Source organism: Leopardus geoffroyi, chromosome A1 (genome assembly GCF_018350155.1).
Source record: "Leopardus geoffroyi isolate Oge1 chromosome A1, O.geoffroyi_Oge1_pat1.0, whole genome shotgun sequence".
Lineage (NCBI taxonomy): Eukaryota > Metazoa > Chordata > Mammalia > Carnivora > Felidae > Leopardus > Leopardus geoffroyi.
The window spans coordinates 232,455,465-232,478,582 of NC_059326.1; the positions used below are offsets into that span (position 1 = coordinate 232,455,465).

Genomic DNA, 23,118 nt, shown 5'->3' on the forward strand with positions numbered 1-23,118 from the left:
AGTGTGCACTTGGCCAGACAGCTTCTATGTAACTTCAACACGTGATGGGGAGTTTTCATTCCTATGCGTTCAGATTAAAGTCAGCACTGATTTCTACCGGATTCATTTTTAACATCTGATCATATATTTCTGTAATGGAGTTGAGAGACTCTCCAGATGTGATGAGTTTAAATCTAGAATGGGAGGGGCCCAAGGGAGGGGGGAGCTTGGAGAGAGCAGAGAAGCACACATGTTTGCACACTGAAGTTCTTAACCTTCCGATTCCCCCTACCTCCAGGGTGGCCAGGATCAGCTGTGTGTGTCCAGGTGGCCGGTCCCCGTAACGGCCTGTTTTCCCTTGCAGTGTGGCACAGTGGACCAGGGCCTGTACATGAACCTGACCGAAAGGAACCTGCAGGATGCTCAGAAGTTCATCCTGATGCACGAGGTGGTCCAGCCTGTGACCTCGGTGCCCTCTTTCATGGAGGACAACAGCCGCTTTTCCCACGTGGCCGTCGACGTGGTGCAGGGCAGGGACATGCTCGTCCACATCATCTATCTGGCCACAGGTAGGAGTTGGCGCCTCCCCTGAAGAGTTTCCTAAGCATGAGATTTCTATGTCCAGCCGCAAGTCGGTCTTCTTTGTCACCCAGCAAAACCCACGAACCAACCTTGTCTTCGTCATCCTCTGTGTTTCTCGTAGGAAACTTAATTTCACATTTTTACATTACATTGGCCAGAATTTTAGTTGGGAAGACAGCGCCTGGTTTCTTAACTGTCATTTCTTAAGTGCTCGTAAAATAAGGCTTTTCTTGGCAAGACCATTTTCATTTGTGTAGTTTAAGACAATGCAATTGGAGGGCATTGTTGGGTGCAACATTATCCTGGGATTGTCATAATGATTTTCAACGGATTCAAACAGTGCTCGCAAGATATTCCTGGTGTAGGATGTAGATAGGAGAATTTCGAAGAATACGTTTGGAGGCATAAACAACAAAATACTTTGAAGAGAAACCGGCAACACTATTTATCAAATTATAGATGACAGCTAGACGTGTCTAGTTTCCAAGGTAACTGGGTACTGGAGGCAGGCGTCTGGCACAGAAAGGGTGCTTGAGACCAGCCTCAGTGACCGTGTCTCAGTCTGCACACCTGTTCAGCTTTTCCTTGCCTTCAGGTCCTCCGGTGCAGCGTCCCCTCACCACGGAGCCCGCCCCCATCCCGACATCCTCTGTCCAGTGCCCTGTCTAATGACCCCTTTCTCACAGAACACAGTTTCTGTTGTCTTTGTTTATAATATCTCATACCCACTACTGGTTGATTTTATTCGGGGAGTCACCAACATTTATTGAATTTTTACTATTTTGCGGTTCGTATGAGCACTGATGAGTCAGATGGTGAACAGACTGGCAACATCCTGCTCTCCTGGGGACAACATAACATCAGCCAGCCGCTGAGGGGAAGGACCGAGAGAGTGATTGGCTCATGCTGTGAATATGAATAGAGCCACGGGCTAGCAAGAGGCGGGGGGCTCCCATCCTTGGCTGTTGAGGGTTGGTCTCTCCCAGGAGGTGACATTTAAGCTGACAGCTGACTAAGGAGAAAGACCTGGCCTTTCAGGACGAGGGAAACAGCGAAGGTACAGGAGTGGTCAGCTGGGGGCAGTGCCCCTGTGTTGTCAGGTAAGGACAGGGATGTCACTGTGGGATTGACAAAGGAGGCCATGAGTGCCTCTATGGTCAGGAGCAGGAAGGAAGTTAGGTGGAACATCCATGATGAATAAGGCTTGGAAGAGAGAGGATTGATACGGTATCCTAAGGGATTGGGAGTTCAAGTTTGTAGTGTTTTTTAAGAGAAGACAGGATTACCATTGCAGTGTGTGTCTTGCTCGTTAGAGCATAAGAAGAAATCAGGTCTTGGTTTCTGCCATTTTTGTCCTTAATGCCCCACAGAGGGCTGGATGTGTAGCAAGTTGAGGAATGAGTGAACTGGACCTTTCCAGAAGTTTCCCTAGTTTTTCTTCATAAGTGTTCTGGTTGACTCTGCCACGGAGAATAGAGTCATCTTGGAACTCCAGGCGGCTGTTGAGTCCCTCATCCGTACCTGGGAGTGGAGGTGGCGAAGGGAGATGAGGCTGGTCGGTACAGAGCAGGGGCCTCAGCCTGAGCATTCTGACCTTTCCACAACCAAGGCCCTAACAAGATGGGATTTGCTTCCTTGTGTTTATGATGATTTGTAGCGAGCTTCTGAGGGTTTCTGATAGCACTCTCGTCGTCCTTTAATTGTGTCTGGTGTCTTAGTTCAGGCTGCCGTGACAAAATACCATAGGTGGGGTGGGGGTGGAGGGCTTAATCTACAAATCTGTTTCTCACCCTTCTGGAGGCTGGAAGTTCAAGATCAAGGTGCTAGCCAATTTGTTTTCTGGTGAGTCCTTGTCCTCATTCAGTCTCCGTAGATGACCGTCTCCTTGCTGTGTCCTCACACGCTGGAAACAGATCACCTCTGTTATGTCTCTTTAAAAGAGCGCTAATCCCATTTATGGAGGCTCCACCCTCACGGCCTAATGACCTCCCAAAAGCCCTGCCTCGAAATATCATTGCTTTGAAGATCAGGGCTTCAGGATGAATTTTGGGAGGACGCACACATTCAGTCGTTAGCAATGAGCAACTTTTTCTACCACTTTTTAAAACTTGCCCACAGGAATAAAATACTTGAAGATCTTTTTTAAATTTTTGTAAGTTTACTTATTTCTTTTGAGAGAGAGATGGAAGAGTGTGAGTGGAGGAGGCGCAGAGAGAGAGAGAGAGAGAGAGAGAGAGAAAGAGAGAATCCCAGGCAGGCTCAGCCCTATCAGCACACAGAGCCGGATGTGGGGCGTGAACCTACGAAACCCTGAGATCACGACCTGAGCCGAAATCAAGGGTCAGACACTGGATTGACTGAGCCACCCAGGTGCTCCTTGAAGATCTTTATTGCAGACAATAAGCTTACGCAGAATCTAAATCCAATCACAACAGATCAATTTGGGTAAATTGTGAATTTAAGATGAAATTATGGTCAACATCCATGGCTTTTTAAAGAGTATATCTTTCTAGAAACTTGCTTGCCCCTATCTGTTCTGAATGGCCTGCTGATTGGGCTCCTGCTCTCCCCTGAACCCCCTCCCACCCCCCCCACCCCCCACAAGGCAGCTAGGGGATTAGCTCCGGACTCAGTTGCTAGCTACCCCAGGTTGTCCCCTCTCCAGGTTTGCAAATCTGATGCTCGTTAACAATGCACCGTGTGCCATTCAGCGCATGTGTCTTACAGAGGTTCCTTTTTTTGTTGTTGTTCTACACACCTGATTCAGATTTTAATCTATAATTTACAAATTCAGTCATGGCATCCATCAAGATGTCGCTAATGGGAACCACAGGCTGAGGTGACGGGGGAAGAAGCCACACCACAGAACTGTCCTGCAGCCTCCACGTCTCACTAGTCCGGGTTTTGTTAAACTCAAAAGAAGAGGAATTTCCAGGGGGTGAAGGTCCCCTCCAACAGAGAAATAACCATGGCTACGTGGGGTCCTAACATGAGCAGTCCTCAAACCATGTGCAGGGATTTGGAGCGGATGCTCGGAGAGTTCCAGTGGTGGCTAGATGCATAGGTGGTATTTAAGTTTGTTTAGACTAGCTTGATAATTCTAACCGTAGGACTAATACCAATTACAAATTTCATGTCTCAGTCAAGTTCTGGATCTTTTCATGCATCTCTTATAGCACTAATCCCTTCTTTTGTGCGTTTTAATTTAGAATAAAATTTAGTTTTAAATGGTATTATTTTTAATGATCCAACATACAGGTGTCTTTTGTTTTCCCAAGGAATTGAAATGTAAAAGTAGAATATTAGACAAAATATTCCAAAATGCCAGTCTCTTTTTACTAAACCTGCTGAGAGCCGAGCAGTTCCTGACAGGTAGGGATGATAAAGATGAGAGATTTTGGCTTAAAATTCTGAAGGCTGATGTTGACGTGGTCTTTTATTTATGTCTTCCCAGGAGAGTCCCATCAAGGCAAACCAGGAACATTCCTCCTTTTTGATATTAAAGCTACTACTGAGCACACGTGGCGGGGGCCCTTCTAGGTCCATTGCAGCACCTTCTGAATCTTTACCCAGGAATTCATAAATGCTCACCTGGTAGAGGGTGAGGGTAGCATTGACAACTAGCGAACATGAAGCAGAGTGCTTCCTAACTTGCAACTCAAGTCAATTTGATATCTTGGGTTTGGGAATCCAGGTCCGGTGCCAAGTGTATTTTCTCCCCCTGCCCCTCCTTGATTTTACCTGAATTAACAGGCATTGGAGACAACCCGCCAATGGCCACTTGAAAGTTGGTTTATTTTATTTGTCAGCATTATCTAAAAATCGACGCGAAATAGACCTTGGCCGTACGGTGGTTCCTGGTACTTCTTGCAGCTTGAACGTCTCATCCCTGCCGCCCGCCACCCCCCTGAGTCCACCGGCCTTTTCCAGACAAGCCCTGGTCTCTTAGCTGTAGCTCGCGTCTCTGTCTTGTTGAAGATCCAGCCAGGCAGGGCTAGGCGCATTATCTGGGCCATGACTGTGCTGCTGTTTTATGTTACCTCTTTGAAGGGCTTCTCGGAGCAAGAGGCAAATTGGCATATGGCTACTCCTTTGGAAGTTGTACGCCCGGACTTGCTACGTGACTGAGTCTCGCGTGCACACAGCTGCTCACTTTCTCTCTGCAAAGATAAAATCAGAGCCCTGTTGACCCCTCATGTGTTCCGCGGCTCTCCTCCTTACTTGATCCGCGAATGCCATCGTTTCTGGCACTTCTGCCTCCGAGACATGCCTTTGCTGGATTCCATCTTTCCTGCTTGCCCCTCATGGGTGGCTGTGACTCAGGCCCTGCCCATTGTCACGGTGGTTCTAGTCTATGCTGCCTCCCTGCAAATACCATTCAGTTTCAGGGGTTCTACCACCCCTTCCAGGACGAAGTATATTCCTTGTATTTTGGCTTTGCCTCAGTTCCAGTGTGTCTGTAGTTGAATGTGTATCTTTATTGCCCAGATCTGCTTCTGTTCCTGTATATTCTGTCTCGTTCTTGTTCAGGCAGCACATCTGGAGTTTCAAACCCTCTGCCACCTCTGGGAACCATCCGGTTTACTTTTCCGCAACTTATCCCCTTAATTCAGACCCTCGTTATTTCTAGAGAACTGTATTTTTGTTGTTGTTTACTTACTTTGGGGGTGGGGGAGCAGAGAGAGACAATCCTCACGTGGAGCTTGAGCCCATGAACCGTGAAAGCATGACCTGAGCCGAAAGCAAGAGTTGGCTGCTTAACTGACTGAGCCACCCAGGTGCCCCTAGAGTACTATTTTATTTTATTTTATTTTTTAATTTTTTTTTCAACGTTTATTTATTTTTGGGACAGAGAGAGACAGAGCATGAACGGGGGAGGGGCAGAGAGAGAGGGAGACACAGAATCGGAAACAGGCTCCAGGCTCTGAGCCATCAGCCCAGAGCCTGACGCGGGGCTCGAACTCACGGACCGCGAGATCGTGACCTGGCTGAAGTCGGACGCTTAACCGACTGCGCCACCCAGGCGCCCCTAGAGTACTATTTTAAATCAGTGTTTGTTCCATTTGAGAATGGGTAAGACCTTGATTCTGATTTAGTTTAGCGAGCTGGGATTATTTGGACCGGTAAGAGAACTAACATCAAATTACAAATTTTATTTCACTTTTAAAATTTTATTTTTATTATATTTTATTCAAGTACAGTTAACACACAATATTACATTAGTTTCAGGTATACAACATAGGGATTCCACAAGTTTCTACATTATGCAGAAAGCTGGCATTTCTAACAGGCTCCCAGGTGAACTTAACGCCGTCCATTTCTGGACCATATTCAAGCCGTGCAGTTCTGGATGAAATAATAATTTTGACCTAGAATCTCTCTATAACAGATGTACCTCACCTCTGTCTGTGGTTAGGCACTGACATCACTGTGACTGGTTTCTAATTGTTTGTGATGCAGATATAAAATCTGTTACCCAACACGAGCCTAACGGATACGTTCACTGTTCCATTCAGTAGCTACTGTTATGATTTGCTAACTCGTCTGAGAACATCTGGTACTTGCTTTGACAGAAAATGTTGAAGATGCAGCCAGCTAGTACAGAACGATTAACATTATCAGGCAAAAAAAAAAAAAAGTCAGAAATCATCTGTAATAGAACTCGGTGGTCTAGACAAGGGGCCAGCAAAGTTACAAGGAACGATTTCTCCAAAAAAAAAAAAAAAAAAAAGGAAGATTGGGTCTGAAAATTTCAAAGCACAACAAGTTTGAGCAATAGTGATTCAGAATAAATGAGCACTGGATAAAGCCAGGTTAATTTTTAAATTCCAAAGATAAAGAATTATTGAGGAGAAAAAATAATGCCAGGGGTCTCTTTTACAAGCCCCAGACAAGACCCGTTCCTGCTTAGATTCCACCAAACAGTTGATAGAGCAGCTTTGAGAAATAATGGAAAGTAAAACAAAGCAGTGGAAGTCTTAAGACCATATTGCAAGCACAGCAATGTATACAATAACTGGAGGAAAATTAAATGTGACTCGAGGGTTTTATTCTAGGATAATCTCTCCTTCAAAAGTAAAGGAGGATTCACGGTGTCCAGCGTCCATGATTCCTACCTTAAAACCAGAAAACCTTGATTTCTAGCCAAAGGAAGAAACATCAGAACAGAAACCTCAGGAAAGAAGTCATGGGGAAAGGATGGGTGTTGGGATGAGAATCCATTTTAACTTCGGATAAAGAGAAATGAAGATGCCCTATAGGACCTGACGGTAAGGGTAAGCAAGGGCTGTGAGAGTTGGTGGAGCACAGCATGCTGGGACAGCTGAGAGAAGGCCTGTGAATTGGACATCCCTCGGAGCGTGTGCTCAGCTTCTCTTGCCTTACTTTATCCTGGGCCTTCAGCCATTCGCTGTCTCAGCCACCACCATGGCTGATGGATTCCCGGCAGGACCGTGGGATTCTTCCAACTGATGCCTACTGGCTGGTGGCCGGGCACCCCCTGCCACCTCCGGACCTGGATGAGACGTCGTGCCACTCGCATGGGGTCCCGCTTCTCACGCAGGTGCAAAAGGGACGGGGAGATGCCCTCAGAGAGGCAGGGAGCTCAACTCCCTGTGAGGTGAGCTTCACCCAGTGAGATGCGGGGCATGGGAAGAAACGAGCTGATGAATTTCGCTTCTCTTTTCCCCTCCAGCGGGCTGTCCGAGGCAAATAGCCAAGCACATGTCTCTTTGTAGCTTGACGTAAGGGAGTGGCCCCAGGGTGACACCTCACATGGCATTCCTTCCCATTCCTTCCTGCTTCCTTTTTTTTTTTTTTTAATATTAGTTCCTGGTGTACAATATACTCTTCTTTTCTTCCTTCACACACGCAGCCCTGGGGTTGTCCCCCTAATCATGCATTAGCTCTTAAGCCTGCTTCACACTCTGTTTTCTAGGCAATCAGAGTCAGGGAGACTTCACTCAACCCCGTAGAGCTGCATGGCTACAAACATAGGCAGACATAGAAGAAGAGATATGCTCTATAGACCATGTTCAACCTATAATCACTCGAGAATAATAAAACTGAACATTTTGTTTTTGTTGTTTAATTTTTTTAATGTTTATTTATTTTTTGAAAGAGAGAGAGAGACAGACAGAGTGTGAGCAGGGGAGGGGCAGAGAGAGAGGGAGACACAGAATCCGAAGCAGGCTCCAGGCTCCGAGCTGTCAGTACAGAGCCCGACGCGGAGCTCGAACTCATGAACCGTGAGATCCTGACCTGAGCTGAAGTCGGACGTTTAACCGACTGAGCCATTCAGGCACCTCTAACACTGAACGTTTTGTAAAGAAAGGAAGTAACATGAAGCAATCAGTATTTCCAGCTATCACTGTCCATAATTCCTGGAGAATGAATTGGAGGGTAGCCCCGAGGATAGAAATGGGAAAATTTGGGTCTAGAGCATCAGTATAATTTTGCTGCAAGATTTGCCAGTTATGCGAAAGCAATCATTATAGGGACATGTCATTTCACTGCAGTTGTGTATTGAAGACTAGTCTGTGCTCAAGGCTACTTAATTCAAAATCCACGTCCAGGAGGAGATGGGTGTGGCGGGAGTGGCTAACAGACTGGCAGCGGGGGGGGGGGGGGGGGGGGGGGGGGGGGGGTAGACTGAGGCATGCACTCGTAACCCGGGCGATATTGCCCCTAAGGAGGCAGACGTTGATTCCTGAGTGACAAAAATATCTTACCTTTATCCACAAAGCACAGATATACACGCACTGCATAAGCAAAAACATATATATATAACTATATATTTGTTTTATTTCATATTTATATTTTATTTTATATTTATATTTTTTATATATTATATATAATTAATTACAGATTAATTATATAATATATTATATATTAATATATAATATATTATATATATTTTATATATATTATATTTATATATTTATTTTATATTTATATATTTATATTTATATTAATTTTATATTTATGTATATACAATAGCATATATATACATATAGTGTATATATAGTCTATATATATATATACATAGTGTATATATAGTCTATATATATATATATATTGTATATAATACATATAGTGTATATATTGTCTTTAGTATTAAAATTTCCTGTGCTGGAGGACAAGTACAGAAAAAAAAACCCAAAACCGTGAAGAGTCTCCTTGTCAGAGAGATAAAGGAAAAACCATTTGAGAAACACTGTTCTTGGGAATTTTTGTGGAGAAAAGTTAACAGATTTAGTATATGTTCTGGAAGTATGTAAGGATGAAATGGATAAGATCACTAGTAACTCCTGATTCGTTTGCTGTGGGCAGGGGAGTGATTGCTGACAACCTTTTCTAAGAAGGGAGACCTGGCAATGTGGGGCCCCGATTCCCTGGAGAGGGTTCAGCTGTGAACACAGTAGACTCCCAGCCAGGAAGAAGCTCGTATTTCAGAGAGAGGTACAAACCACAAAACGGTTAGGTTAAACGTCGGTTGGGGGAAAAGTACAGCACAAAGAAGGAAGGAGGGAGGCCAGGTTTCAGCGTTAACAAGTCATTTGTAAGGGAAACGAGTGGGATCCATTGTGTTTAATGGTTTTTAGGAAGTAGGAGGTAGAGACTAGAATTCCACTTCCAAGGACTTTCATGTTTTAGAAAGTGCCATCTTGAGTCTTTTCGGTAGAGATTAGACTCCATGAATCTGACTTTAGAAAGTTTGCAGCTACTGATGGGAATCGTCTCACTGAGAAGGCCCACTGTGCAGGAGAAAGGGTCACTGAATGGGTGACATTCTGAGGGCCACCAGAGGTTGGGGGTCAGATGATAACCCCAGGGAGGAGAAAGGAGACGCCTCAATGCAGATGGGACCCCAGCACTCATGCTTCCTGTGACTTTTCCATGAGTACCGTGGAGAAAATAGAGCCAGTGAGTGGCTGTATTCTACCCTCCCTTTCTTCTCTTTCAAATATATTTTCAATATAGAATAGAATATAGAATATGTATTTATTGTTAGTTGCTACCAACCATTATTAAAATTCAGAAATCAGTAATGATAAAATAATTGCAGGGAATAATAGCAGTGTAGGAAAATCCCAATTGAGCTTGTACAAAAAACAGAGAAAGAAACAATGTTCTGTGTACTCTAGGAATTTCTCCTGTAAGAGTGACGATTGGGGACTAGCTTATTAGCAAATGCAAAAATCCCATTCCAGACGTTATCTCCCTGGGTACAGTTCCTTCCAGTACCTTCTCTTAAGCCCTGCAGTTCCCCTTTTGTAGAGAGGAACGTGACGCTGCTGAGTGAAGGACAGGCCCCAACAGTCCCTAGGACTGAGGTACACAAGACTTGAGATGCTCTAGGGAGATCCCTGTGGGCACTAAACATTAAGTGATTCATTTCTGTGGCCATTAATAACCACTGTCTTCCTTCAATATTTACAATCGGTGTCACGAGTAAGCATGAAGTTGTGCACATCTTTTGTTGGGAAGATTTTGCAACAGTCACCCCTAATTCTGTCCTTCTCGCTGGACATCAAAAATCCAAACTTAACACGCTCATGTGTGTCTGTTTGTGTAAGGTGTTCCCATAGGCTAGAAGGAAGCATTATGTAGTTTGAGTGTTCCTTAGATAGAATTTAACACATTTTGAGTTTAATGATAAAAATAATTGCAGGGAATAATAGCCGTGTAGGAAAATCCCAACCACCCGTCGTTATGGGTTAAGTTGTGTCCTCCCAAAAGACGTGGTGAAGTCCCAACCCACCCAACCCACCATTATCTCAGACTGTGAGCTTACTGGGAAATAGGGTCTTTGCAGGTGCAAGTAGTTAAGATTAAGCCCCATAGGAGTCAGGTGGACCCTTTATCAGATATGCCTGGTATCCCTATAAGAGGAAGAGAAAGACCCACATAGGGAGAATGATGTGACCACACAGACGGAGACCGGAATGAACAGCCACAAGCCAAGGAGCACCAATGATGGACAGCCACCACCAGAAGCTGGGAAGAGACAAGGAAGGATTTTGCCCAGAATCTCAGGGAGTACAGACTTCTAGCCTTCAGGACTGCGAGTCAATACGTTTCTGTACCTTAAGCCATCCAGAATGTGGTATTCTATCTCAGCAGCCCCAGGGCACTAATCCACCTGAGGGTACTTGGCCACTTTGCATCTGACCTTGCAGCCAAACTTCAAGTGTGTAGCCTGGCCTTCTCCTGTTCCGCTGACATTTCTCAATGACCAGAACTCAATGAACAAAATTTGCATTTTCGTATTAGTTTATGTGAAGCCCAATTAAAATGGAAAGTGTACTGTTGAAAACAATTTAAAAACGCCAAGCCACTTAAAATGGCATAAGAACAACTAATTGTTTTGCTTTACTAAACACAGGAGCATTCGTTCTTGTATTTTAAGACGTGTTGTTTTTAAACATGTTTTCCGAATAATTTTAGTTGCTTACGCCCAGCTCTCCACCCACAAAATAATAAGTTCAATGCTACCACTTAGTGGCTGTCCCAGTTTCCTCTAAATGTGATGCAGTCCGCCCGGCGTCTATGGAGTGGCCCATTTTCCTGCTCTTTTCTTCTTTGCCTTCTCTCCCCCCACCTGTCGTGTCAGAGACCCTGCTGAGTCTTCTACTCTTCCTCTTGCTTGTTGCACATGATCAGCATTGATTGAAAGTTGCCTCAAGTAGTAAAGTGCTGTGGTCTGTGGGCGGAAGAAATACACCCCATTTCTCTTCACCCCATCTCTTCACATAAATCCCGTCTGATGCTCACATTTGACGTATCTCGTTAAGGTTTCGTGGTCATTACTAGAGTTGAAGTACAGTAGCCTCCCGTTCCCAGACCTGCTGTCCTCCTGTTTCTACAGATATCTAGGTAGTATGCCTAGATCATTTCTGTGGGAGAGGATGTCAAACCCCAAAGAGGTTTACCAATGCCCCACATCTCCACTGCTGCAGAGGAACAGAGGAACCCTTTCTCCCTGGAGACTTTGCGAGGCGGTGATATCAACAACGTGCCGTATCTCTTCGCTCTTTCCTGCTTCCTTTCTTTGTACCGTGACCTAGACGCGTGTTGTTTTCCTGACATGAGGAACAAACACACAACATGTCAGGAGAATCCTCCAGCCACCCCACAGGCGGTGAGGTGGCTGCGTCTCTCCCCCAGGGGGTGCCACCTCTGACTCAGTTGTTCCAGACCACTGGGGAGCCTTCAGGAGTCCCTCCAGAAGCAATTGACGCGGACCTCTGAGCACAGAGAATCGGGATGAGGTTCTGTGTTTCCTTTGAGAAGGCAAGGGACAGAATTTTAGAATGCCGGTGCGCATCCACGCGGCAGGCGGGCATTAGAGTAATATGTGAAATTGCTGTCAACGGGCCTAACACGGCCATTGTCCCCGCTGTTCAATCAGATAAAATAAATTGTCGTCAGTACTGTAAAATCTAGAATGGTTGGCTTCTGTTACGTTAGCAAATTGAATGTGTGCGCTAGGAAAACCCGGGTTCCACTCAGATGGCCAGGGTGCCGTCGGTCGTCTTTTGTCCCTTGAAAGGAATGTTGTCTTCAGAGTCAATCTTTCTGTAATGATTTCATCTAACACAATGGCCATGGTAACGGGGGCTTTGCAGAGGCGGCAGGTCGTGTGGGCCACAGCGGAGGCCCATCTGATTAGGCCGTCAGATTACTTGTAGGGTTGTCTACGCCTTGGTTTTAAAAATTTCCCTTTTTCAGTCTTTGCACAAGCATCTCCTTGCTAACCTGTAGAGACAATGTTTGCCCGGCAGTGATGGCCAGCCGCTGCTGAGCAGATTTAAGCTTTGGCCTCTAGGTCATTAAATTCTAGAAGCAGATAGCAGGCCCTCAGAAGGACTAGGAAGGACTAGGTACAGTCTCCACTGCATGATAAAATGTCATTAACAGTGACATTACATACAGGCTTTCATTCAGAAGCGGTCACACAGCAGAGTGACCGGAAGAAAAAACACCCCATCGTTTCTTCGCACATTAGCCTTCTGCAGAGGAAATGTGGATAGAAGAAGCCCTTGGTGTGAAAGGGATCTGACAGACCCAGGAGTGAGAGAACGCCAAGGTAGAGGGAGCCAGGCATACCTATTAGTATCCCCGCTGGAAGCCGTTAGAAGAAAAAGTGGGCTGTCCCCAGATCATCATGGCGGATTAACGCAGCGTACTCCCTTCCACCAGGAAGTCTGCAGCAAACTGTGATTTGAGTAAACAGCCTGATAGAGTGGTGCAGTTACTGACAGTGCACGTGTCTGCAAACAAACCTGTGGTGGATGGAAGGAAACAGTATTTGTCATTTGCAGAGATGTCAACAGAAGAATTTCTTTTAATTTTTGTCCTCCAAGAAATAGCATAGTTTCACAGTGAGATGAAAAATCTGTTCACTTATTGGTTGGCTTATAGCATTTTCATCCCTCTTTCCTTTTGAAACACAAGAGGTGGGCACACTGTTGCTTTTTAAATAAGGTATTTTACGGTGTTTAAATAGAATTGCCCGTACAAAAAGATGTTCCAGCGTTCTTATCAAGGAACCATATAATTCTCATGGTGTTAAGGAGGGGGTGGTGTTCCAAGCTGATGTCCTTAGGGGCCAGTGCTTCCCTGACTTGACTTACCTGTTCAATAAATAAGTATGGGGGAGAGGAAGGGGGAAAAAAGTTACAGAGAGGGAGGAAGGCAAACCATAAGAGACTCTTAAATACTGAGAATGACCTGAGGGTTTATGGGGGGGAGGGGAAAGTGGGTGATGGGCATTGAGGAGGGCACCTGCTGGGATGAGCACTGGGTGTTGTAGGGAAACTAAGTTGACAATAAATTATATTTAATATAAAAAATTAAAAAAAATAAAACTTAAAAAAAATAAGTATTTGCTCAGAAAAGCTGAGGACATGACTGTTACTAATGGAAACTTGTAGGAAGAATGGAGACAGCTGAACCGACCCAACCCTAAGTCAAGAAAACCTGAAATGATAATTACATAGGCAGTTACACATCTAGACCAAAGAAAAATCAATGTGGAATAAAGTTCCTTCCCTCGTTTTGCCTTCGATGGCCTTAGGAAATGCTAAATAATTGCCAAATGTGCAGGTAGATGGAAAGTGGGAAGCTGTCTGTCCATCTGTCCATCCAGCCATCCTTCTCATCACCCAGCCCCACTGTCATTACTTTACCCCAAATATGAAAAAAACAAACAAAAACAACCTCTTCTTTTGGTTTTGTGTCACTCTTTAAGAGCATTCAATGCAAATTAGTTAAATTTCTGACCACTTTGTGGATTTCTAAAGACTACAGAAGCTTAACTCAGTGTGAAATTAAAAAAGAAAAATTAATGCTTATTTTTGAGAGAGAGCAGAGAGCACGCGCAAGCAGGGGAGGGGCAGGGAGAGACACACGTGCATAATCTGAAGCAGGCTCCCAGCTCTGAACTGTCAGCACAGAGCTGACATGGGGCTCAAACCCACAAACTGTGAGATTATGACCTGACCCAAGCCGAAGTCAGATGTTTAGCCAGCTGAGCCCCCCAGGCACCCTTTCAGTTTGAAACTTTTAAAGCATTTTGAGATTAAAACAATGTCCAGGAGGGCGGTTCCTGTCCTCTGTTTTTAGTCTAACTCTTTTTAAAAAAAAATGTTTATTTATTTTGAGAGGAAGAGTGAGCGGGAGAGGGGCAGAGTGAGAGGGAGAGAGAGAACCCCAAGCAGGCTCCACACTGTCAGCATAGAGCCCAGTGTGGGGCTCAATCCCACGGACCGTGAGATCATGACATGAGCCAAAATCAAGAGTCAGACACTTAACCAACTCAGCCACGCAGGCACCCCGTGTTTTTAGTCTAACTATTGTGCTCCCAACTGGGTATAATGAAACTGATTGAATATATGATCTTTTTTATTTGAGGAATGAAACTTGAGTTGGAAAAAAGGAAAGGAGAATTTGCTCAAGGACAATTTGTTTCTTCAACTAGAAAGTATGCGAGAAGCATTGTTACCATGTGAGGCTAAAATACTGAAGAGTTGTCTGCAGTCAGTAAGAGTCCCTTAGAATGACCCTGACCTAAGGCCAGTAGAAGTTGGTTTTCACACTCTCAGAACAGATAGGAGGTTTTAGAGGCCTCAGTTTCCATGTATTTGTACCAAAAAGTAAATATTCCACTAATTAATTGTCTGAATACTCAAATACATTTATGGGATTTGGGAAAAATAATTTAAAAATTCACCATTCGTATTGAAAGAGATTAATTATCAAGGTAGAAGCCTCACTGATATGGTCCTCATTGATATGATCACTTTATTAATTTTTAAAATCTGATCTTGGCTTCAGCAAAAGATCACTGGTTCAATGTGAAAAATAGTGGTCCTGACTCGTCCTTGATAAATTGGGTCTTTAAAGGCAATCTTCACAATGAATTGCTGCTCCTTGAGTTAAACAATAATTTTTTTCTTTCCTTTAGAAATTTTGTAGATTGCACAATGTTGGTATTTTTTTAAATACTGGTGTTCAGCATTAGTTTATTTCTGCGTGGACTGGATAAGAGCCAGTTGTCTTGGTGTTTCCTGAATTGCTGTCCTGTGGTGATCCGCCTGGCAGTTTGTCTTCAAGAATCTCTAACTTTTGAAGGTGGGTCCTTAACCCGCACCTCCAGGTTCCTCAGATTCCTTCCGGGCCTTGAGCACAGAGCATGCTGGGAGCAAGAAGACGCAGGCTCAGTGCCGGCTCATCTCACCCTGGCTCTGGACTCTCTCCTAGTTTTAGTGACAGAGCCTTTACATCTTCTCTCCCGAGCAGTGATCCAGTCTTTTCTCCAGTGTCTGGGTTTTGTCCTGTGTCCTCTGACACATGGCCCTCCCAGGAATCAGGGGGCTGCTCGTGGACCCTGAGGCTGGCCCTGCCCCATCTCCGGACAAGAACCTGTTGTCCCTCGCCCCCGGTCCCGTGTTTCCTGCTGTCTGATTGGGACCCTCACCATGGCCTTCAATGTGTAACTGGTTTTAGGCTTTGACTGTCTCTCAAGTACTCAAGTCTTAGTTATGGAAAAACAGTGTATTTTGTTAGGACTCATAATTTGCCTTCTTCGTGATTGAGAACTGGGCTGGGACGCCACGTAGATCACAAACTAAACCCATGGAAGATTCGGAGAGCCACACTGGAAAGTCAGCGTGGAAGCCAGAAAGCTGAAGGGGCCTGGAATCTGCCTGTCAGTGTGGGGCGTATGATCTCAGAAGTGTCACGGGGAGAGCCCATTTCCCTACACGGGGACATTTGAGAATACATGTCACACCTGCCCGTTGGATCCAGCTAGGGCTTTCCTGCCCCTCGGATATTTGGTTCCTTATCTCACATCCCTGTTTCATGCTTTTGGAGGTCCACACTTGTCCCCATAACTTCTGTTAAGAAATCCCTGCTCTTCCATTCACAGAGTCCCGTCTATGCTCAGGTGGAATATGTTTCTCGAGCTGTCAGCGCATCTCGAAAGATAAGATGGCTGCCTGGTGGGGAAGGATGGGTGGGTCGTCCTAAGAGAAGGCACAGAATATGGAAAACTGAAAGCTATAGAAAGATATGGGGGCATTTGAAAGGTGAGAAATTTAAATTCGCTGGAGTTGTGGGTGGAGAGACAGGAGATAAAGCTGAAAGATAGGATGTGCCACATTGAAATTCTTATCCTAACAAATGAATTCAGGATTTCAGATGCATGAACAGATTTGAGCCTAAGGGGAAGAGACATGACGGGGTTTCGAACATGGTGAGTTCCAGTTGCATGGGGGCGGTCTGGTAGTTGGAAATCCTTTTTTTGAAGCGAAAGAGAAAAGTTTGGGTCAGTAATAGAGACCTCAGCTCAGCTCTGAAGCCATAGGAATGGATAAGGTCATGCCTGAAGAAAGTGCATGAAAATCGTAGCTACCAAATAGCTTGATGCATCAGCTACTAGTTCATAATTAGTGTAATGTAGCAATTCAGAAAAATGACAATTTTTATTCCATTGAGTAGCGAGCTCTCTTTTTCTCCCCCTTTTAAATTAATGTTGCAAAAGTATAAAAGTGCTTAGCATAGATTTTTCTCAACCATCCCGGCTCACACTAATGGGACCAGACGCAGTGTAAATTTCACCACTGGGGTGACAGGGTGATTTAGACTCTGTGTTCCTGCCTGGTGACTGTCAGAGAAGGGCGGCCGACACTGCCAGCCGGGTGGCTGTTTTGTAATTTAGATACAATAAATCTAAGGCGAGTAATTTCCTTCTGGAAACTTGAATTGCCTCCTTAACGGGAAGATGAGAGTTAGATTTAAGTGGTGTGGTCAGAGGGGAGTTTTGAGAGGACACCCAGAGGGCTGGATTGATCGCTCTCATTTTAAATGTAATACTGTTTTTATTCACGAGAAACTCCAGTGATAAACTTCCTATAAGCATCGGCCTATGATTTTGCATACTTTAAAGGAGTGTGTGGTCTGGTGTGGTTTTCTGTAAGGGGGTAGATGCTGTTGGCTCAGAGGCAGGATCTCCCCTCCAGCTTTGGGTGTGGTGAGGACGGACAGAGGCAGGAGCCTGTTCGGTTTAGACGACACTTGAGTAGGGCTTATAATCCACGAGCTGGAAGTGGCAAGACAATAATTCTAGCGGATTCTTACGTAATGTGCCCCGCGTGCCAGGCACCATTCAAGCCCTCTGCACAGAGAAGCTCACCGCGTAGCCCCCAACCTGTGAGCTGGACCCCAGGGTGAAGGAGACGCAGAGGGTGACTGGCCTGCTCTTGGCCAGGTGGCCTGTAAGTGTTGGAGTCGGGAGTCTAACCCGGACCGTGGGGCCCCAGGGTCCACACTCTGAACCCTGTGCTCTGCTCGAACACCTACCGTGTGCCAGGCACCGTTGCAGATGCCAGCGAGATCACAGTGACGAAGACCAGCTACATCCTCCAGGACCACCGTCCCTGGAACTTCTCAACCCAGGGCGAGATGTGGGAATATGGTTTAAAATAATACTTAGGGGTAGAAGAATGTTGCATACAATTTATGACTAAGAGGCTTCAACTGGCTAGCATATTCTTCTTGGGAAAATGAAAATAATCCATTAGTTGAATCTGATAAAATGAGTTAATCAAAAGCTCCATTTTGTATAGTAACCACGAAGCCCTGTTTTCCTCTTTAAATTCCCTTGTACTATATAAATGCAATGCTGAGCTCCCACTGCCAAAACCAGTTTAATTCATTTGCCCAATTACAAGTTAAAAGAAAGAACTTTCATAACATATTAGCTGTCTGCTACTTTGGGATAATGAGCAGCTGAATTGATGAACTTTATGTAATGATCTGTTGCTATGGCAACATGCTGCCCAGTGAGCGGAAGAGGGCATTTCATCATTACTTCACTGATAATGGTTGGAACAGTAATGGATGCAAATACAAAAGGTTTTCTTTTACTCCACGGCAACTCTGGGTCGATGAGACAAAACAATAAAATGTCTCTTGGAAACAGTGGCAGAGAATCAAATAGAGTCAAATGCACAATTGGAAAGACAGTAATTTAGCTTTCCAGGTTCGTGGTCTTAGTGTCCACAGTGAATCTCCAGCCCAGTCGCAGGTAACCATTGTCAGAAGCGCCCTGTGTCCATTTCGTGGGTTTCATTTCTGTACTGGATTCAGCACACAGCAAGCTCACTAATGAACACTCCCTTAAAATACGATAACACGTTGAGATGTCACAAGAGGAGAATGGAGTCAGGCTTACATTTAACCATCCAATGGTTTGCAATAAATAATCTCTGCATCTTTATTCCACATTTTTCTGAACCAGCCCTTTCTTTGCTTTTTATGACTTTTTTTTTTTTTTTTTTTACAAAACACAAAATTATGTATAACTCCACCCTTTAAGTTTTTTTGTACCTTAGAGGAAATATATATTTATTGTGTGTTTTGGAAGTGCTTCAGACTGCTGTTCTCTCTTTTTTTTTAATTGTTTTTGAATGTTTATTTTTGAGAGAGAGAGAGAGACAGAGAGGGAGAGAGAGAGAGAGAGAGAGAGAGAGAGAGGCGGAACACGAGTCGGGAGGGGCAGAGAGAGAGGGAGACACAGAATCCGAAGCAGGCTCCGGGCTCCGAGCTGTCAGCACAGAGCCCGACGCGGGGCTCGAACTCACGAACCGTGAGATCATGACCTGAGCCGAACCGGGTGCTTAACTGACTGAGCCTGGGTGGTGCTTCCAGGCTGCTGTTCTTAAGAAGAATCCATTTCTCTGACACTTTTTCCAGTGTTCAGTGTTCTCAAATTCATCAAATTAAAGCCACTCTACATGTAGAGCATAAGGCATTTTACTTTAAGCTTAATTGTTTCATTGTTCAGGCTTTAGTGAATTGCAGAAGGTTGTCTGGTCATATGCAAGCATGAAAATTCAAAAATGATCATTTTTATTTACAGCAGTCGTAACTGTTCTGAGCTGACCACGTTTTTCTTTTCCTTCCCTCTCTCCCTCCCTTCTTCCTTCCTGCCTTCTTTCCTTAAAAAAAAAAAAAAAAAAAAAAGAAAAGAAAAGTGTGTTTTCATAAACTTTTGAAATTTTGGTGAGACTAAAGTTCTAGAAATCCTTCAAAAAGAAATTCATTATAATCAGCGCCCTTTTCCTCAGGTACCTGAAAGTTCATTCTTGAGTGCTCATTCCCTTCTCGCTGATGTTCCCCCAAAGAGCAGGAGAGCCTTTAGCATAAAGGTCGTGAGTAACAGCACCGTCTGTATGAATTATTTTATAATGCTTATCAAAATGCATCCATTTTTCACAATGTTCCATGTCCTATATCATCTCTTGCTGCTTTACTAGCCCGGGATCAAACGTATAGGGGATTAAGTGAAATAAATGGCAGTATTTGAAAATACTAGGCTGTAACTAATATGAATCTTACATTGTGATCATACAAGTCAAACCTATAATTTATAGTGCCTTTGCATGTCAATTTCAATCATGACCTCTTAAGGGAATGTGGAAAAATAACTCATGGTCTAGTTTTGAAATTGCTTTAAGCAAATTATCTGAAGGGCAAAAGTCTGTTTTTTTTGGTTATTTTTTATTTTTGTATATCCTACTCTTGACATGGAGTCCCTGTGCTGACTTGCATCATAACGAAGATAACAAGTTCCACAGATTGGGTGGACTAAACAAACAGAAACTTCTTTCCCACTTCTTTCTTTCTTTCTTTCTTTCTTTCTTTCTTTCTTTCTTTCTTTCTTAATGTTTATTTTTGTCTTTAAGAGAGAGAGAGAGAGAGCGTGAGCAGGGGAGGGGCAGAGAGAGAGGGAGACACAGATTCTGAAACAGGCTTCAGGCTCCAAGCTGTCAGCACAGAGCCCGATGCGGGGCTCGAACCCACGGACGGTGAGAACATGACCTGAGCCAAAGTTGGATGCTTAACTGACTGAGCCACCCAGGTGCCCCCCACCCCCAGCCCTGCCCACTTATTTCTGGAGGTGGAAGTCCAAGGTCAAGGTGTTGACAAAGTTGTTTTATTCAGAGACTCCTCTCCTTGGGATGCAGACGGCCATCTTCCTGATTTGTCCTCCCATGTGGATGCACATGTCTGCATCCTAATTTTTCTCTTCTTGCAAGGACACCAGTCATCCTGGAGAAGGGACCTCCCCCTATACAACCTGTTGTGTGTTAATTACCTTTTTAAAGGCCCTGTCTCCAAATATAGTCACATTCTGAGGTGTTAGGAATTAGGACTTCAACATGAACGTTGAGGGGGCACAATTTAGCCCATAATACTCCCTATCTTCTTATAAGACCCATTTTCATAGCAAAGGAGAGATGGTTATGCTTTTCCATCTCTATCAAGATGCAAAATTGAATCTCATTAAAACTATTCAGTCCTTATTAGTGAGAAAGGTGAACATTGACAATTACAAAAACATCCGTTATTTTCCCCCAAAGTTAAAAATATGACCAATTCTCAACCAGCATAGCTGAGTGATGTGTAGTGGGGCTTACACTGCACAGAGCGAACGTGACCTACAGCAAACAGTGGTTTCAGGGTCTTATTTTTACTGTGAGATTTTTTTTGGCTTAAATATCTTTTGTCACCTTACCCCCCCCCTTTTTTTAAGATAACCCTTTTCATCAGATTATTCTCTTGTTTGTGTCCTGAGCTCTTGGAAGTGAGAGCCCAAAGCCTGATGGAGAAGTCAGATCAGTTCCGGGCTTGGCACCACTTATACATCAGTTATCTGTGGACTGAATTCTAGGATAAGATAAGCACAGACCTCTAAATCATAGCTTAATCTTTGTCTTGATTAACTGCTCTCACTTCACACACTGCTTATCAGCCCCCTGATCTTTTAGGAGCTCAGTTGCACCGTTACAGCTATTGCATATTATCCCTTCCATACTTTTAGGACAAAACTAACCAGCACTTGATTGGTATGAAGAGGCTCTAAACTCTGGCCCAAGAGTGAACTTTGGCACTCACTTAGCCTGTCTGGGCTTTGATTTCCTCGCCTGCAAAATTCACAATATTGTTGTAGCTTCCTTCCATCTCTAACATCCTGTGACCACTTGGAATTTTAATTTGGAAAACATAATGGTAGAGGGCCAATTGCAATGAGAGGTGGCCCTATCAATGGGCTCTCTCGCGTTCTCCCACATGGACTTGTCTGAATCCATGTGGATTCAGAAAATTGACCGAATTAGGAAAGTGAAGGTGGCCAGTATTTCCCTATTTACACATCAGGCTGTACATTCGTGCTTCTCATTCCTTGCTAGTTTAATTTTGGTTAGTTTCTTTTTTTCCTCTGTGCATTAGCTGTAACATTGATTATTCGAACTGCGGATGCTAAAAGATGATGTCACCCGTACTCTTTCTGTTTGGAAGGTCCTCAGGGTCCTTCATTTTCTCAGAAGAGTGATACAGAAACTACACTCCAAAGAAGAACAGGGACTAGCTTGACCCCTAGTTGAAAGGAAAACCCTACCAAGCAAACGAAGAGCAGGGAGAACCTTCCCTAATGGTTTGATTGCTCTGTGGCAATCCACAGGTTCCCGACCTGACCTGACAGTGATTGCATACTCTCTCACAGGACATCTGTCACTTGCCTGTGGTAAGTTGTCAGCTGAGCGATGCCAAATGGGGAGATGAGGAGTTAAGGGCCAGGTTTAGTCCCAGAGCCATTAGTTAACCTTTGGGGACCTGGGTTATCTGACCACCATAGGAAACGATTGCTCCAGTGCTGGGATTTTTTTAGACATTTGTGGATGGGAGCCCTTTATCCAAGGGAAATCATATGGCAAGATTCAAAGTGTATAATGCAGCCCAACAGAGTTTGTCATATGTGGATGAAGTGAACCCTCATGAACTCACTGACTATCTTTGGGGGGCAGGTAGACACCTGGCTCTCCAGGACAGCACCAGGAGAGCCTTGTGCATCCCCAGGCTGCCAAATGGCTACCGGGCACCTGAAAGGTGACTGGTCCCAGTCGAACTTGGATTTTGAAGACTTAGTATAAAAAAATGCAAAATAGGGCGCCGGGGTGGCTCAGTTGGTGGGGTGTCCGACTTCAGCTCAGGTCATGATAATCACAGTTCACGAGTTCGAGCCCCGTATCGGGCTCTGTGCTTATGCCTCAGGGGCTGGAGCCTGCTTTGGATTCTGTGTCTCCCTCTCACTCTGCACCAGCACCCCCCCCCACCTGCCTCACTCGTGCTCTCTTTCTCTCTCTCTCTCTCTCTCAAAAATAAACATTAAAAAAGTTTTAATGCAAAATATCTCAATAATATATTAATTACATATTATAATTTTACATACTATCATACTTTGGATACATTGGGATAAATACAAATAAGCAATAAAAATTAATTCATCTGTTTTCCTGTCGGTTTTCCTTGTTTAAGGTAGATACCAGAAAAACTTCAGAGTACTTATGTGGACTGTAATATATTGCCATTGGATGGCATTGGTCCAGACAAACTCTGTCAGCTCCCACTCGCAGGCGTCAGTGTTGGAAGGTTTTGCGGATTGAAATCATTTCGGCTGCCTTCCCAGGTCCCATGAATAGGTCATCTTGTCCCCAGGAAATGTGCTAGGAATTTGTCCTGGAAACTTTCTTTACTGCCACACTCCACTCTAAGGATATATATTTTTTTTTCTTTGAAACCAAAATACTTGTTTATTTCCTGCTTAAAAACACACACACACACACACACACACACACACACACACACACACACACACATTTATTTTTGTTTGTTTTTGTTCTTGTTTCATTTACTTTTCCCGTGGACTGCTCCATAGCTGGTTTGCTGTAGAGCAGACACCCCAGTTCCTGTGGGGTGAAGACTGAGGGAGAGAGATTCAGGCTTTCATGGATCATGTCTTTTTTTGTTTTTAAGTTTATTTAGTTTGAGAGAGATAGGGAGGGAGAGAGACAGACAGAGAGAGAGAGAGAGAGAGCATGCATGAGAGTGGGGCAGGGGTAGAGAGAGAGGGAGAGAGAATCCCAAGCAGGCTCTGGGCTCTCAGCACAGAGGCTGACATGGGACTCGAACTCACTAACCATGAGA

The 23,118-nt window shown here is 44.4% G+C and overlaps 1 protein-coding gene across 11 annotated transcripts in view; it reads left to right on the forward strand.

Annotated features, from left to right (window-relative positions):
• The window catches only part of SEMA5A (semaphorin 5A), a 484,035-nt gene that overhangs the window by 342,358 nt on the left and 118,559 nt on the right, over positions 1-23,118 (forward strand). For all 11 annotated transcript variants that reach the window (XM_045442243.1, XM_045442302.1, XM_045442320.1 and 8 more), the window contains one exon: positions 344-548. In XM_045442243.1, the coding sequence (XP_045298199.1) occupies positions 344-548 (205 nt within the window). The remainder of the gene's footprint in view (positions 1-343; positions 549-23,118) is intronic.